The following is a 15,000-nucleotide window of genomic DNA, read 5'->3' as shown; positions in this document are numbered from 1 at the left end:
TCACTTTTACTTAGCACCCCTTAACATTATACGCTCAGGAGAATATCAGTATTTGGGTCCAATATTTGTGTCAAGCTAAACTCACCTGGTTTGCATCTTTTTCTTGGGGAAGGACCATCTCCTTCTTCTGAGACTTGGTCTGGTAACACAAATTCACAAATGTTTTTATGAAAAGGCTACTTTTAATGTTGGAACAGTGAACAAATCATCTGATCTTTTGATGCCAGTGTAAACGACAAATTAGATTTTTTCAAATACAACCCAAGCCACTTGGGTATGTGGTACTAAGTCCAATGCGTATACAATGTTTAGACATGCGACTTCAGCCTGAACGACTTAACAATCCAACTACGCTCAAAAGTGCGGGAGCAGATTGGTAAAACCAAACCAACAATAGTGGGCAAAGCGAAGGCAACAATGATGGAAGAACAAGGTGTAGTTTGTCTCTCTGTCTCTCCATCGTACTTGCTCGCTCGACGCAAGCGGGAGAAACGCTGCTGGCACTGCACAAAATGCCATGGCAAAAAAAAAAAAAAAAAAAAAAAACACCCTCCCCCGGGCTTGCCAGTGCCCGCATTGGCCTTGCTTTTGGTGAGCTCCTCTGTGTCCTCCAGCAGGCTCTCCACGGTGAAAGCCCTCCATGATGCAAGCCCACGAAAGAACAAGGACCGAGCACACGCAACAATGGGCCCACACCTGCTGATAGTTGTCAGTGCAGATGGTCCTTTTCACAGTGTACTTTTAGCAGGCTTCCCGTCACAAAGCACTCGCTGGAAGTGGAAAGTTCACTCCACCAGCAACCAGTGGCTTTGTTGATAGATTGCACTGCTCGAATAACGTATGTCAATTTATTAGTATCAAACTAACAGAGTGGCATCTAAATAAAGATAAGGCTAATTGGGCTCCATTCTGGTGCAGTGTGTGTCAGCTTCGTTGGTTCATCAACCTGCTTGTCATTCAACTTTCTAGTTACAGTAGCATCACTTGTTAGACAGGAGGGGGAGAAAAGTCGTCCCCGCCCCCCCCCACCTCACGTCATCAGTCCAATTTGAATAAGCTACCCCGTCCGCTGTCCCTTGGTATGAACGCAAACTCATGAACCACAGACCAGGAACTTCCGACCCAGAACACCCACGACCAGGGACTCTGAGTTCCTGGACAGTTTGATGTGAAAGAGGCTATATTTATCAGCCACACACTCGTGTAGTTAGTAGGCAGCATGATGGAAATGTTTTTTCCCAACCTGACAGGCAAAAACAGTCTAACATTTTAAATATTGGTCCAAAGGCCCCATGAGACAGAAAACTCAACAAAAATTGCACACGCCTACGGTGCAAACTTGAGACGGAGCAATGATGTTTTATGCCTGCCTACTCTCATACACGGCAGGCATAGTTGCAAATAGTAAAATCATGTTTTATAAAATTGTGATTATATTTCAAGAACAATCAAGTATTCAGCCCACGTTATGAAAGGACAGTAAGTGCTCTGTAACACAATATCTTGCGTATTAACTACATTTTGGAACAGTATTAAATTAAGGGAGAAAAAGATAGATTTAAGTCAGATTTAAAGAAACTATTTTATAGTTTTATAGTAAAGCTTAGATGTGACAACTTAAAATTACACTGAAACATGTACACCAGGGGGTCACCAACATGGTGCCCGCGGGCACTGGGTAGTGCCCGAGGATCACATGAGTAGCCAGCAGACCTGTTCTGCAAATAGTTTACAAGAGATAGAAAATTGTGATTTTCTAGGAATTGTACTTGCGATTATGCATATGACATATACATTACATATTACACTTGATTTACATATTTACTACAGCTGTTTCTTATTTATTGTGAGAAATCAATGACATGATCAGGGTCTTCACAAACTGGTAGCCCTTTGAATTACTCAGCACCAAAGTAGCAGCTCTCGGTTTTAAAAAGGTTGGTGGCCGACATACAAAATGAGCGCACACGCACACACAAATACCAAAACACAAAAAAAAAACAGTAAACTTACCATCTTCATCCTCATCATCATCTACTGGATTAATCACCACAGGTGGATGAGTAGGGCTTGGGACTGGTTCCTGGCTTTCTGTCTTCATTACTCCTCTCAGCTGAGGTTTGGCTACATTGGAGAGTGGAGTGGCTGGCAGGATGGAAGGCTCTTCATGTTGCTGTTCCTCATTGTCACTTGGAACTGGGATAATGTTATTGATCGTTATTGGTGAATTTCACAGGTGGAGTAGATAGGCTCTTAAAACTTGTTAAAATGTAAATTTGTGAACACTCACTTATGTCAGGTGGGATTAAAATGCCATCAACATAACGTGACTTTTCATGGAAAAAGGCACAATGAGGTTTCTGGCAGCCAGCTGGATGACTCTCCCAATAACATGGTATTTCTTTCCGTTTTTTCTGCATTGACATAAGAGTTTACGAAGTTCAATAATGGCATAAGTATGTCTGGTCATATTCTTATTCATAATAGTGAGAGGAAGAAACATAAATTCCAAAAATGAGATGTTCACTTGACAAGATGGCTGCAAAAAATGTAATAAACACAGACGGCGCAAAAGATTAAGCACAAAGTAGCGAGCAAACTGCATGTTGCATTCAAACACAGTGGAACATTTCAAGTTCAACCCCCGCGAAGTCTGAAACCCGCGAAGTAGGGTATCAGTTCTTAGATTTCTATGTACGCCCCAATATAGCCTGCAGTACTGATCTGCAGTGCTTGGGTAAAAACTTCACCAATAAAAACAAATTCACTTCAGAGCGCAGTTGCTGCATACTAAGTAGTATAGTAATTCAACTGTACTGTATTCGCGTCACATAAAGAATGCAACATGACTAATTAATACGGTAATTTATTCATGTATATTTCTTCTGTGAGACAAAATAACTGCGAGAAGTCGGTAAGTTTAGCGACAAAAAATTAGTGTTAAATTTTTATTTTGAATTGACTTAAAGTGTAACTCAGAGATGGATATCCCGACTCGACCATCGACCAATGAGGGCAAGAGTTGTAATCTACTTCTGCCCCAACTTCCGCTTTAGACACGCAAGCCAGTTGTCAATCATAAAAAAATAATAATTTTGGTCAATATTGAAATCACAGTTATTCATCATGTTTGATCAAACATGTCTATTTATTGCACTTTTTTAAACAAACAGTCTATAAACAAGGCTTCAAGGTTTGACACTTAATAAATAATTAAAACAAATTCCCGCAAGATATGGCAAAAATTTGGCACATAGGGCAACACAGCTAATTTGTTTGCTGAGTGCAAACCAATGAAGAAAAAAAAAAAAAAAGTCCACTTAGAACCAAGCACATAATGCAACCGACCAGTAACGACACCTACAACTGTCACGTTCTGTCTGGGTTTTTTTCTATTTTTGAAATTAGCTTGAGTAGTTTTTGGTTTATTTCACCTGTGAATTCATGTTTGTTTCGACCGTCTGCCCTTTTCTCTGTCGCATTAGTTTGATCTCATCCACCTGTTGTCCATGTGTCCCTGCTCCATGCGTGTTAAGACAACCCAGTTCCCCTGCTTCATGTTCCCGTTCAGCTGTAGTATGTTTTCTGTAATTAGTTTTCGTGTATTTAAACCACTGTCCCTCCGTAACCATTGTCGGATCATTCCACGTCTTACCCTTCTGATTGTCTTTCTTCGTGTTCCCTACGCCTCTGTGTGTTCCCCTCCTACTCGCCCTTGCATTTCGATCTCCCCGTCAGACGATCGCAGTTTCCCGTGAGTTAAGTTTTGTTTCTCTTTTATTTGTCACTTTGCCCAGTTTTGCGTCAAGTGTTGATCCTGCCTTATTTTGTTATTAAACCCTATTTTTTTTCGTCCTCCTGCATCTTTGGGTCCCCTTCCTTCCACCTCCGCAGCCCGCCATGCCCGACCGATCATGACAGCAACAGCCTTAGATTTTTTTTTTTTTTTGGGAAAAAAAAAGCAGAACAAAAGTACCAGTATCACTCAAATTGAGTATGGGCTTAGCAGTCATCGTGTCACTTTTGGTAATTTTAAACCCAATTTATTCAAATTGTTGCCAATCGGATTTTCCAAAATGGGTCTCATTTGACAGCTAGCAAAGTACTGTATATATGAGGAATCAGGTGAGAAACTCAATGCCACTTCACTCTGGTGCTGATGGGAGGCTGCTAAAAGTACCAGAACCACTCGAAGTGAGTATGGACTTAGCAGTCAAAATATCATTGTCAATCATTTCAAAATGAACCTATTCAAATTATTTGCCAATCGGATTTTTCAAAATGGGTCACAATTGACATCTAGCACGGTTATATTAGGGGTTGAGAAAATCAGAGACTTTTGTCAAGCAAACAAGTGGCAAACATTGCCGTGCCCGCAAAGCCAACTTCAGCATTGCCATCGCATCCCACTCTCTTGCTGTGTTCAGACCATACGTGAAATATTGCGTCTCTAAGCTCATTTGGTAGGCTTTTAGTTGAAGCAGCTGCTAATGTGACTGTCCTTCATGCCGCTGCTGCAGGAGTTGCTCGCTTGCTATTTAAGCTTAATAGTCTTATGCTGTGTTCACACCGAACGAGATCGAGGCGTAAAAGAGGACAGTTTTGTATTGTAGTCAATGTAGTTCGTGCGATAGGGCACAATGGAGCGTCGGGCCTCGCGATGGAGCGACGCGCGGCGGTGTCGCGCGGAGCGTAATTACGCGTGACTCGAGCAGTTAAAAAATGTAAACTTTTGCCTTGCGTTGTAACAGCTTCAAAAACATTCAATGTCTAGACAAGTGGCAGGAACTAATCATGGCGGCCGGTTTGCAGTCACCCGGAGCTACCCAACAAGGCGACCTAAGCTTTCAATAAAAAAATGGAGCCAAGCAAGAGCACTCACCTGGCTTGTACATTGGTGGAAGGGAGAACTTGAGATAACTGGTATGTGCAAGATTTGCTTCTTTTTAACAGCTGTTGAACCGTAGTTACTATGCCAAGATAACATTAGTGCGGCATTGACAGCACTGTATTTAGCACGGTATTGGTCATTTGATTGTGACGTTGAAACTTTTTTTTCTTGGGGCAGACGAGTATTGCCGCAAACCGAGGGACATGCAACGTAAAAAAGAAGAATAAAGGTGCTGTAGGAGGAAATATTGGCTCTGCTCCATACCAGAAAAGTGAAAGTTCTCAGCAATGCTCTCCTTTCCGGATCCACTGTAAAGTACACATCAAACTCACTCCCCAACTCTCGCGTGACAAAAAATGACTTGACAAATGTGATCATCTTGACCTCGCAACAAAACGCCTAGCATAGAGCGTAAACGACGCGCTTTGTCGTGTTCGGTGTGAACGCTGCATTATCCTTGCGTTTGCCCTCTGGTGGTAGGATGATTTGACAGCTAGCTTTTTAAATGTTATTATTGCCGGGGAACAGCTTAGTTTATCGTGACAGCCAATGTCGTGATCGCGATTGAACTTTGATTAATTCAGCAGCCCTAATATATATATGTTTCTCAATATAAATGAATGCCGTATTATCCATTGAGAAAATACTCCATTGACACCGCTTTATTAATTGGTGTGTTTATTTTGAAGTTGGCCTTCGCAGCACACTTTTGGTATGTAACATACTGTAAGTTGTTATCGCTCGTCAGTGCACGTTCAGTGTAGTTGAACGGAAGTCAACAGGAAGCAGATTTCTATGCAATCAGCACAGCTTCTTTTAATTTCATTTTAAATATTTCTTACTGTTATCTCCATGTGGCGAAACTTGCAGATGTTTCGGAAACAACATCCCTGCTGCCATAGATTGCAGACAGTCTCATTGCCCATTGCAGCTTCACAATGCCTGAAAGGGCAGCTGTCACCCTTGTGAAATTAAAGACAATATTATTTGACTTATTTATATATTAGAAATTATTCACATTATGAACCAAGATTGCTCACTTTAGTGCAGGTAGAATAGTAAAAGAAGTAGCAGTCATCTCCACTGTTAGTCATTATGACGCTGGTTAAGTCTTGACGAGCACCAATCTGGGTATGACTTTTGAATTCACTGACTGCTTCTTACAGACCAACAGGACTCCCTGAAAACACAGACCACTTCATTGCAGTCTAACTTATGATTAAAGCATATTGTGGTGCTTAGAATGAAAAATATATCTGGTTTATCAAGAAAAGCTGTATCAAAGATGTTTTTTGTCTTTCTAATTGTATTAAAGCAGGTTTAAAAGTTTGAGGAAATTATTTTTGGCCTTGTTGATTGTCTATCAATCAAGGCGTGTCCTTTTTTTGGGTGTGATTGTGACCACTCTGAGTCAGTCAGGGAAATTGTGAAACCGACTCGGATTGGTCAAATATGAGCATTATAATGATGCAGATCAATGGAGAGAATAGAAGGATCGGCTGACAACATTAGCATGATCTTTCTCTGCCATCTTCCGGTATGGATGTGTGCATGTTGTCTCCACAAATAATTTCCTCAACCTGTTTTTAAGATTGCTTTATTTAAAACAGGTGAAACAAAATCCAGTTTTCAACGCAGTAGTACTTCTTGATAAACTTTTATATTTTTCCTTCTGAGCACCACGACTACACTTTTAAGAGATTTTTAAGATGTATTGAGTAATAAACAAATGTTGACTGCATAATGCTTAATGAAAAGTTTTTTTTTGTATTGCATCCATTTGATGCATATTACCTGGAGGTGGGTAAAATGTTGCCTTCCTCTTTTGTTGATTGATGGGCTGTCCTTGTTTCAGTAAGAAGTCCTGGAGGAACACTTGATCCATGAGATAAGAGGGAAAAAAGGGATTGGGGGGTGGAAGGCACTGAAGGTGCCTTAAAGTCCTTTTCCTTCCTTTTTTTCCTCCTTTTAAAGATTATTTTCAATCATTTGCAAAACAAGGATTAACTAAAAAAAAAACTTGTAGTTTTGTGAAGAAAAATAATTTCATGTTGTAAAAATGGTGCAATTGCAGACTGGAGGGTGATGAAAACAACTCTTCTTTGGCTGGATATAATTTTGCACATTTGAAAACATTTGCATGATAAAACAAGGAAAAATGGCCAGGTATTATCTACCAATGTTGAAAGGGAAAAAAAAAGTCTTCTGCCCACGTATTCTCAATGGAAGGTATGTTTTCATTTCCAAGGATGACAGCAAATAGCCAAAGGATGGACTTAAACCTAAAAACAAATGATCAAAAACACTCCCCACAGGACTGAAGGGGTTATTATTGCATAAATTTGACAACTCTGAAAAGGGTACAACAATATAATTTTTAAAAAATCTATACCAACACTTAATACATTATCAAATCATAACAATTTCAGGTAACCTTCAAAATCAGGGAACAATTTATCATCAAGTTTCTTCTTAAATAATTATTCAAATAATTATAAAAATGATCAGTACAGTCATTTTTTGCTACTATATTCCTCCAAATATTTACATGACCTTAAATCACATTAATTCACTATTTGCCTCAACCATAAATCATGATGACCACTTACCACCGAAATCCAGGTTTTATTCATGAATTAGCAACCAATTTATGTTATGTCAGGAATGTTATTGGTGACCTTCTTTGATGAAGACACATAATAATTTGACATTTCTGAAACGTGCCGCTGGAGCCTCACACAAATCTAGCTTAGAAAAAGACACGCTAATAAAACACACTGATGCCGGTAGCAATTAACAACTGGTAGATTCTTACCTAATTGTTTGGTTTAATCCAGATGGCGACTTTAACAGCCACGATGTGTAAGTCGTAAAAATAAAAATAAATAGAATAAAAATCGCGTAAAAACCACAAGAGATGGCGCTGGTGAAAAATTACCGTAAATTGAAGGTAAACTGAAGGATGAAGGAACACATAGACATTTCCCACTTATTCGTAAAGAGACAATAAGTGTTGTGTTCTTTCGAGTTTAGCGTAGTAATTTAAGAGTTTGTTGGCTCAAGAAAACAGAGGCCTACGTACACTTTTCTAGCCACCCGTATATTTAAATATACTTTCCAAAAAACACCAACTATCACCCAGTGTGTACTGTATAGAAGATGCAACTGTCGTATACAATACTAAGAAAGAGCGATAATTACCAGTTCATTGATTTAAAATGGTAAGAGAGTGAAGTAGAGGGAAGCACGACACTTACGTCCCGCGTCCTGCCACAGGCAAAATGGCGGCTGTGGTGTTTTGTTTTTTTTCCCTACCTTTATTCAGGGGGTTTTAAAAAACGGAAAAACTACTGAATGCTTGAATAAGCTTTAAAATAAAAAATGTTTTTATCATGACGATTGTCATTGTTATTATTATTGGAATTATTGTTGATATTGATTCTTCGTCTTCTCGTTATTATCATTATTTTTAGTTTTAGTGGTAGCAGTAGTAGCAGTATTAGCAGTAGTAGTTTTATTTGATATAGAAATAAGTACAACCACTCAAACAGAGAACCATTTTCGGCAATGTTAGCAAAGGACTTTGCTGAAAGTGTACAAATAATAATTTTGTTTTGAAAGGTCACCAGATGTTACGTAACTTCCAGTAGTGTAGTGTGTCGACCGAATTAGTTTTCTAAATTCCTTTGCTGGTACTCGTACGTTTGTTTCGCTGCAGTGTAGTCCTTGTTGAATGCAACTGTTTTAAATAAAACTTGGCAATTTTATTTGAGCTGTTTTATAGAATTGACAACAGTAGACGATACTCTTACAAAACTTATATCTGTTGCACATCTCGATGGACTCTATACAGGTTGGTGAGTTTGCTGTGTTACTTCAGTTTTGAGCTGTCAAAAGGTCGCGTGTTGTTTCTAAACCTTATGGGCTAACATGGGCAGGGCCATTTAGTTTCAAAGTCACAGGCAGGTAAGTGTTGTTTCAATGCTGTTATAAGAGTTAATGTTAACCAACAAAGAACGTTAGCTCAATGTGCTTATTTTTTTCGGCATTTTACTTATTTGTCAAATGTTCACAGAACACGGTGTCTGGATTCTCTCTGGACCTGGGACCATTGAAAGAACCACTTGGATTTATTCGTGTGCTAGAATGGGTACGTAATCATGGTTGACTTCTTAAGAATTACTTTGAAGCCAGATAGAGGGTCCTCTATCCATAATATTCTTTTTTGACCGATGACGTGTTAATGCAATGATTTGGAGACCATCATAACACACGCACACACAAACGCACACCTATTATGCACTTCGGGTTTTTCCGTTGTAGTGGAGACATCTCGTTGACGTAAAGCATTCCTTGCCCCAACCTCAACCATGACAACAGATTGCCTAAGCCTTACCATACCATCAACCAAAATTCAATTCAAACCTGTTCTGTACTCATAAAACAAGTCTTGACCCTCTAAAAGAAATCGGAAATGGTGCGGTCCACCAAAATGCGACTCACAGCTGAAAGATGTCCCCAAAAAGATAGTAAAACCTGAGATTTGGTCTCCACAGTGTAGCAAAACTTATTATTTGCAAATTTCTGCAAAAGAACAAACCATGCTTACACTCTTGTCATTAAGCGAATGCAATAACCTTTTATTAAATCTACTGGTGGTTTGCCACCCACACGTGAGATATGTAAAATTATTTATTTAGTTATTTTACTCAGCATTTCACTATGGCAACAGAATTCATCTCACATTGTCCTAGGAGATTAATCTAAATGCTGAAAAAGATTTGTATTTACTTTTAGGTTTGTCACAGCAAAGTGAAAGATTAAGCAGTTACTCTAAAATAGCACACCCGCAAAAGTGCCGTAAAACAAAAAAGCAGCTGCACGCCAGGAGCTCCGGCAGTTCACACTCGGAATATTCACAAATAATGAGTTGAGTGTCATGAGTCATCTGAAAGGTGAAAAAAAAAATCATTTGAGGAATGCTTTATCCATTTGGCAGCTAATAATGGAAGTGTATTATGTTTCAGATGCAGATGACCGCTTGTGCTTTTGCACTAGGGTACTATATGAAGGGTGTTTTAAAGCATCCAGAAGCAGCTTCTTATAATTATTGTTTCAAAGACCTCAACCCAAAGAGAGCCTGTATTTTCATTTATTTTTTTTTTCAATTGTTAACCGTAACATTCGACATTTTTTTAATTATTGTATACAGATCCCTTTTCTTTATAGTCCATACCCAGGCAATTATAACACTGCAGTGATTAATGCCCTTTTTGGAGGGGGTAAAGCCAATCTTTTTACGTAGTCATACACATTACAAAAAACAAATGAGTCTTTTAATGTCTATGTGTCTGTGAAGTGGAATGCATATGTGCAAATCACAGTGTCTCGTTACATGCAGTGTTTCTACAATATGCACATGACTAACACTTTGAATCTTGAATCTTGAAGTGATGCAGTGCAATGTTTACAGAATTATATATGCAGTCACCTGTAATGTAATGCAGTGCAGTGCAGAAGTATATATAGTCAGCTGTAGTATAATCACAGTGAAGGTGTTTTTTTTTTTTTCAACAATATTTTTATTGAATTTTTCACAGACATATAGACAACAATGTGAAATGGTCGCCGAGTTCCATTTCTCCTTTGAAAAATACATCACATTTCACATCCCACATAACACAAGTAAATTGACAGAAACCAGACAGTACATGAAATAAAATTTAAGGGAAAAAAAGCAAAACAAAAGGATCAAAATAAAAATTGGAAATAAATGGCAACAGCTCAGCACCTCACAACAGAATCAAGACAATTGTGCACCCTGATTTGCAAGAAAGTTCAATAAGGGCTCCACACTTTTCAACATTTTTCTGCTTTTTATATATGTCAGTTTTTCCAGTACCACAGAGGATGCCATTGCCTCTGTCCACACGTTTATCGAAGGTATGTCCATTTTTTTCCAAGATAGAGCTATCATTCTCCTGACCTGTAATAGTCCAAATTCAATCAAAGTTGACTGTTAAGAGTTGATTATACAACTGTCCGGGTATATACCCAGTACACATAGTTTTGCCTGGTGCGGTACCTTCACTCCCACTATTCCAGATATATTCTAAACAACTTTACCCCAGAATTCATTCAGTTTTGGACACTCCCAGACACGATGGTACAGGGTGCCTTTTCCTTCTAAGCTTTTTATACAAGTATTCGGAACGTCAGGGCACCAATGATTTAATTTGACTGGGGTAATGTACGTTCTCATTAACCACTTGTGTTGCAGTAGTTTCATTCTGGTATTGATTGATTGTTTTTGAGCCTTTAAACATGTCATTTCCCAGTCAACAGGTCTGTTAGGAATGGGCCAGGGCAGCATTAACAAACACAGTGAAGGTGTTAATGCTGCCCTGGCCCATTCCTAACTGACCTGTTATAGTTTTCCATTCTCAAGAAACATTGCTCGATATTAACCATGCCTTGAAGAAAAAAAGTGGGCAGTAATAGAGATGTCCACAAATGTTTGGGCTGGGCGTTTTTAGATTAGTAACTGTAAGGGTTGTGAATGTGCAAACTTTGTCCGGTTTCTTCCAACACATCACTCGAAAAGCATGGCCATATTACTGCTTTACTTAAAACAAACTGATACATTTGAAAAGACAAACAAATATCATACTCATTTAAAATATCATACTCAATAAAAAAAAGTTTGTTTTACACAATGTTTAAATATGTCAATTAGTTTGAAAGAATGATCAGTGAAGTGCATCTTTGATGCATTGTTTATTACCTGTCTTCTTTCATCATCAAAGTAGATTTTTTTTTTTTTTTTTTTTTACCTTTACAGTATTTAAAGTATTACAATCGGTCTCTTTTGCATGTACATTCCAGTTAAAATGTTAACTCAAAAGCATGGCCTAAGCAAGATTTTTTTGATGGTGAGAGATTGATTGGACTCAACAAATTCATAAGAAATCTGAGCTTGGTTATTGTCATGGAACAGATGGTGTTTGATTTTAAGGTTCCATTGTAGTTCAGAGCAACTGCTTTCATTTTTGAGTTTAAATGTCATACCTAGACAAAAGAGGTTTTATATGATTTTTATTCTGTTTCAGATTGAATGGATTACTATTCTTGATATCCGTTACCTATATAACTTGAAGTAAAGTTTATGTGCCTTATCTGCTAAGCCCATTTAATTGACAATGTACCCAATTAAAGCACCATATAGCATGGCAACGATAGACTTGATCACCACCCAGTACTCGTAGTTTGCGATGTACCAATAATACTCTGTTAGGGATTTCCTTGTAAAGGCATAAGACCAAAGATGATAAGATTTTCACTGTTTGGGCTCCAGAGGGTACTTTCTATAGACAGGGGGTCCTTAGTTTATAACAAGATTCCATACCTACATTACTAATGTAGCTAAAATTTGTACAAAACATGATATACTCTATCACTAATGCATTTGTAAAATCAATATTATTTAAAGTTTTTGTCTGAAAAACAGGCTATGACTAACCAGAGGTGAGTAGACAGCTAGCCCTTCACTGACATACGTCCGTTTTGTCAACTGCTTTGCCAAATGATGAGAATCCTTTTAGAAATGATGGACTAATGTGTGGGCAGTAGATTTCGTCCCTTATATTCTTCCGTCGTTGTAATTAAATCCTCAATTACAGTGAAATTGTGACACTGTCTTATACTTGACAGTATGAGAGGACAAATGAGTCATAATTGGAAGCAACCTAATGAGCATGCGCCATGGGATAATTGGTGCTTACAGTACATTTGTCACGGGGGAGTACGGCGGTTGAGGAGGCCGGCATGGTTGCAGAGGAGGAGGACCCAAAAGCAGGGGAGCGTCGGGACAGGGGGTTGATTAAATCCATTTATTTATAAACGAACGGGAACAAGAGCGAGAAAAACAGGACGGCAAAAAACTCGAACTAAGGGCGCAGGCAGGCTGGCAAAACAGAAAGCAAAACACTATGGACAGGCTGGCAGGAAAACACGGAGCTGAGGGACTCGGGGCAAGACGGGACTACGAGACAACAATACGATAGAGACAATATGACATGACGTGACAGAGACAATGTTCCGACGCGGGCTGTAACGAAAACCAGGTTTAAATACATACAGCTCTAATCAAACAAACACACGGCAGCTGGGCAGGGACAACAGGCAAAGGGAGCGGATTGGAGGACACGAGGGGCGGGTAACACGGACAGGTGGACTACATCAAAACTAAACGCAGAAAGACGCATCTGGAGCGGGAACAGGAACTATATACGGAAACAAAGGAACAGAACCCCTCAAAATAAACCCACAACCCAAAATCCATGACAACATTGACACTGAAGTTTCATCCACTACATTATCAAAAATGACAATGTCTTTAGAAGAGTGAGCAAAACTGACATTGCTTGTTTTCACCCCGTGCAATTGCCGATAATGGCTGGAATTTCATTTTTTGCTCTGCACTTCACAGTCATGGTTTCATGAAGTGAAATTGATATGTGTACACAATCTTGATCACCACATTCATTGTACAGACCTAAAGTAAAAAATGTTCAGAATGAAATTATAAGAGATTTTTGTTTTCTTTTTGCTTTTTAATTATGATTTGACTGAATAGGTCACTTGCACTTTGCTGAGTAAAAAAATCTGGCCTATCTTTAATGTGGCAAAGAGAGGTGATGCCCTACAACGAGGTGACCTTAGTGACAGTCATTTGTTTTTCAGCTAGGAAGTGAGCGGTGCATGAGCTACAAGTTAAGAAATAGGAAAAGATACTATTTAGTAAATTAAGCTCAACAAAACCGTGCTTTTTCCTTGGGCTCGATTTTTGTGTATGTAGCAGATGACTTGCACTCATATTTTTTTTTTAAGAGAACTATGAATGAGAATGGCTTTGTGAACTATGACCTCTGAGTTAAGGACCGCATGACTGGCATTTATGTGTATGCCAACTGGTGCACACGTAAGATTCATGTGCAAGCCACTGCCCGTGACAGACCTTTTTTTTTTTTTTTTTTTTTATTATTACTTGGTTAACGGTACAATGAGCAACTGAAGTGAAAACAGAAGTCAATTACAATTTGAGCCAACTTAAAAAAAAAAGATAGACCGATGGGGATGGAAAAGTTTTTGGGGTACCGACAAACTTTAAATGTCGCACTAGCAAAAAATGTAAAATGAGAATCTCTGTGACTAACCAGTAACTGAGAATACCCCTTTTGTTCTGCGTACTGAGGTATTCTTATGCCGATGTGCAAGCAAGTTCTTTGTGTGCCTTGTTTAACCTCTAGATGTTAGAAACACAAAATCATTTCCAAAATTCAAATAATCGTCCTATCTGAACATCTGCACTATATATAGTGTATGCCAAGCCAGTGGTCTATTTATACATCGTTTGTCATTTGTATTATTGTATCTCATTAGTTGGGGGCACACGGTTTTGTATAGCTTTGGTATTTTTTATGTGTTACACAGCATCATTTGTTAAATACACTTCTCAAGACACTTCTATTCCCCACCTTGAAGAAAAAAAAAACACAAAATGGTGGAACAAAGGTAATACTAACATGATAATACTACTTTATGTTGATATTGCTAAAAGTAAAAATAGCCAGTCTTTTATCATGGACAAAAGCAGGTCACTGCAGTTTTTCAGTATATGAGTATGGCTGGCTATTTTTGCTATCGTGACTTACTGGGTAAAAACATTTGTCCGGAATGCTAGAGTCTGACTATGGAAGGCAATGTAAGACACTGGACTCGCTCATGGAATCCCGACCAGATTTATTTGGGGTTGTGTTAGTCTGGGTAGGGTGGGTCAAACAAGGCTGAGATGAAAGCTGAGAAATCATTTGCAGTTCCAGAGATACTTGAAAGTAGAAACCCATTCCTGAAGGTCCACACTTAGCAGCAAACTTCAATGGTGCACTGTCTGAAAAGGGTGTTGATAACTGGTAAAAATGTGGTAAAAATGTGTTTTTGGGAGCATACAGCCAGACAATCAACATGTCAAGATGATGGATAGATGGATGTCATGTAGCACGTTGGCATATATGTGAAGGGAATCATATATTAGGTTGTTATCATTATGT

General features: G+C 38.7%; 2 protein-coding genes across 7 annotated transcripts in view; one reads left to right on the top strand and one right to left on the bottom strand.

Annotated features, from left to right (window-relative positions):
- The window catches only part of zc3h11a (zinc finger CCCH-type containing 11A), a 29,518-nt gene extending 21,351 nt beyond the window's left edge, over nucleotides 1-8,167 (bottom strand). For 3 of the 6 annotated variants that reach the window (XM_088423199.1, XM_088423204.1, XM_088423203.1), the window contains exons 1-6: nucleotides 6,686-8,167; nucleotides 5,932-6,071; nucleotides 5,734-5,853; nucleotides 2,291-2,414; nucleotides 2,014-2,196; nucleotides 86-139 (exon numbers count right to left, since the gene is read on the bottom strand). In XM_088423199.1, the coding sequence (XP_088279325.1) occupies nucleotides 86-139; nucleotides 2,014-2,196; nucleotides 2,291-2,414; nucleotides 5,734-5,853; nucleotides 5,932-5,985 (535 nt within the window). In that variant the 5' untranslated portion in view covers nucleotides 5,986-6,071; nucleotides 6,686-8,167. The remainder of the gene's footprint in view (nucleotides 1-85; nucleotides 140-2,013; nucleotides 2,197-2,290; nucleotides 2,415-5,733; nucleotides 5,854-5,931; nucleotides 6,072-6,685) is intronic. The other 3 variants (XM_088423200.1, XM_088423201.1, XM_088423202.1) reach the window with 3 other exon arrangements.
- Nucleotides 8,168-8,557: 390 nt separating this feature from the next.
- The window catches only part of sypl2a (synaptophysin-like 2a), a 22,585-nt gene continuing 16,142 nt past the window's right edge, over nucleotides 8,558-15,000 (top strand). The window contains exons 1-2 of the mRNA XM_088423205.1: nucleotides 8,558-8,744; nucleotides 8,967-9,041. Of these exons, the coding sequence (XP_088279331.1) occupies nucleotides 8,730-8,744; nucleotides 8,967-9,041 (90 nt within the window). The 5' untranslated portion in view covers nucleotides 8,558-8,729. The remainder of the gene's footprint in view (nucleotides 8,745-8,966; nucleotides 9,042-15,000) is intronic.

Source organism: Hippichthys cyanospilos, chromosome 9 (assembly GCF_059441005.1).
Source record: "Hippichthys cyanospilos isolate Australia breed blue-spotted pipefish chromosome 9, RoL_Hcya_1.0, whole genome shotgun sequence".
NCBI classification, from domain to species: Eukaryota; Metazoa; Chordata; class Actinopteri; order Syngnathiformes; family Syngnathidae; genus Hippichthys; species Hippichthys cyanospilos.
The sequence above is the reverse complement of the archived record's forward strand: the minus strand, read 5'-3'. Positions and strand labels throughout refer to the sequence as shown.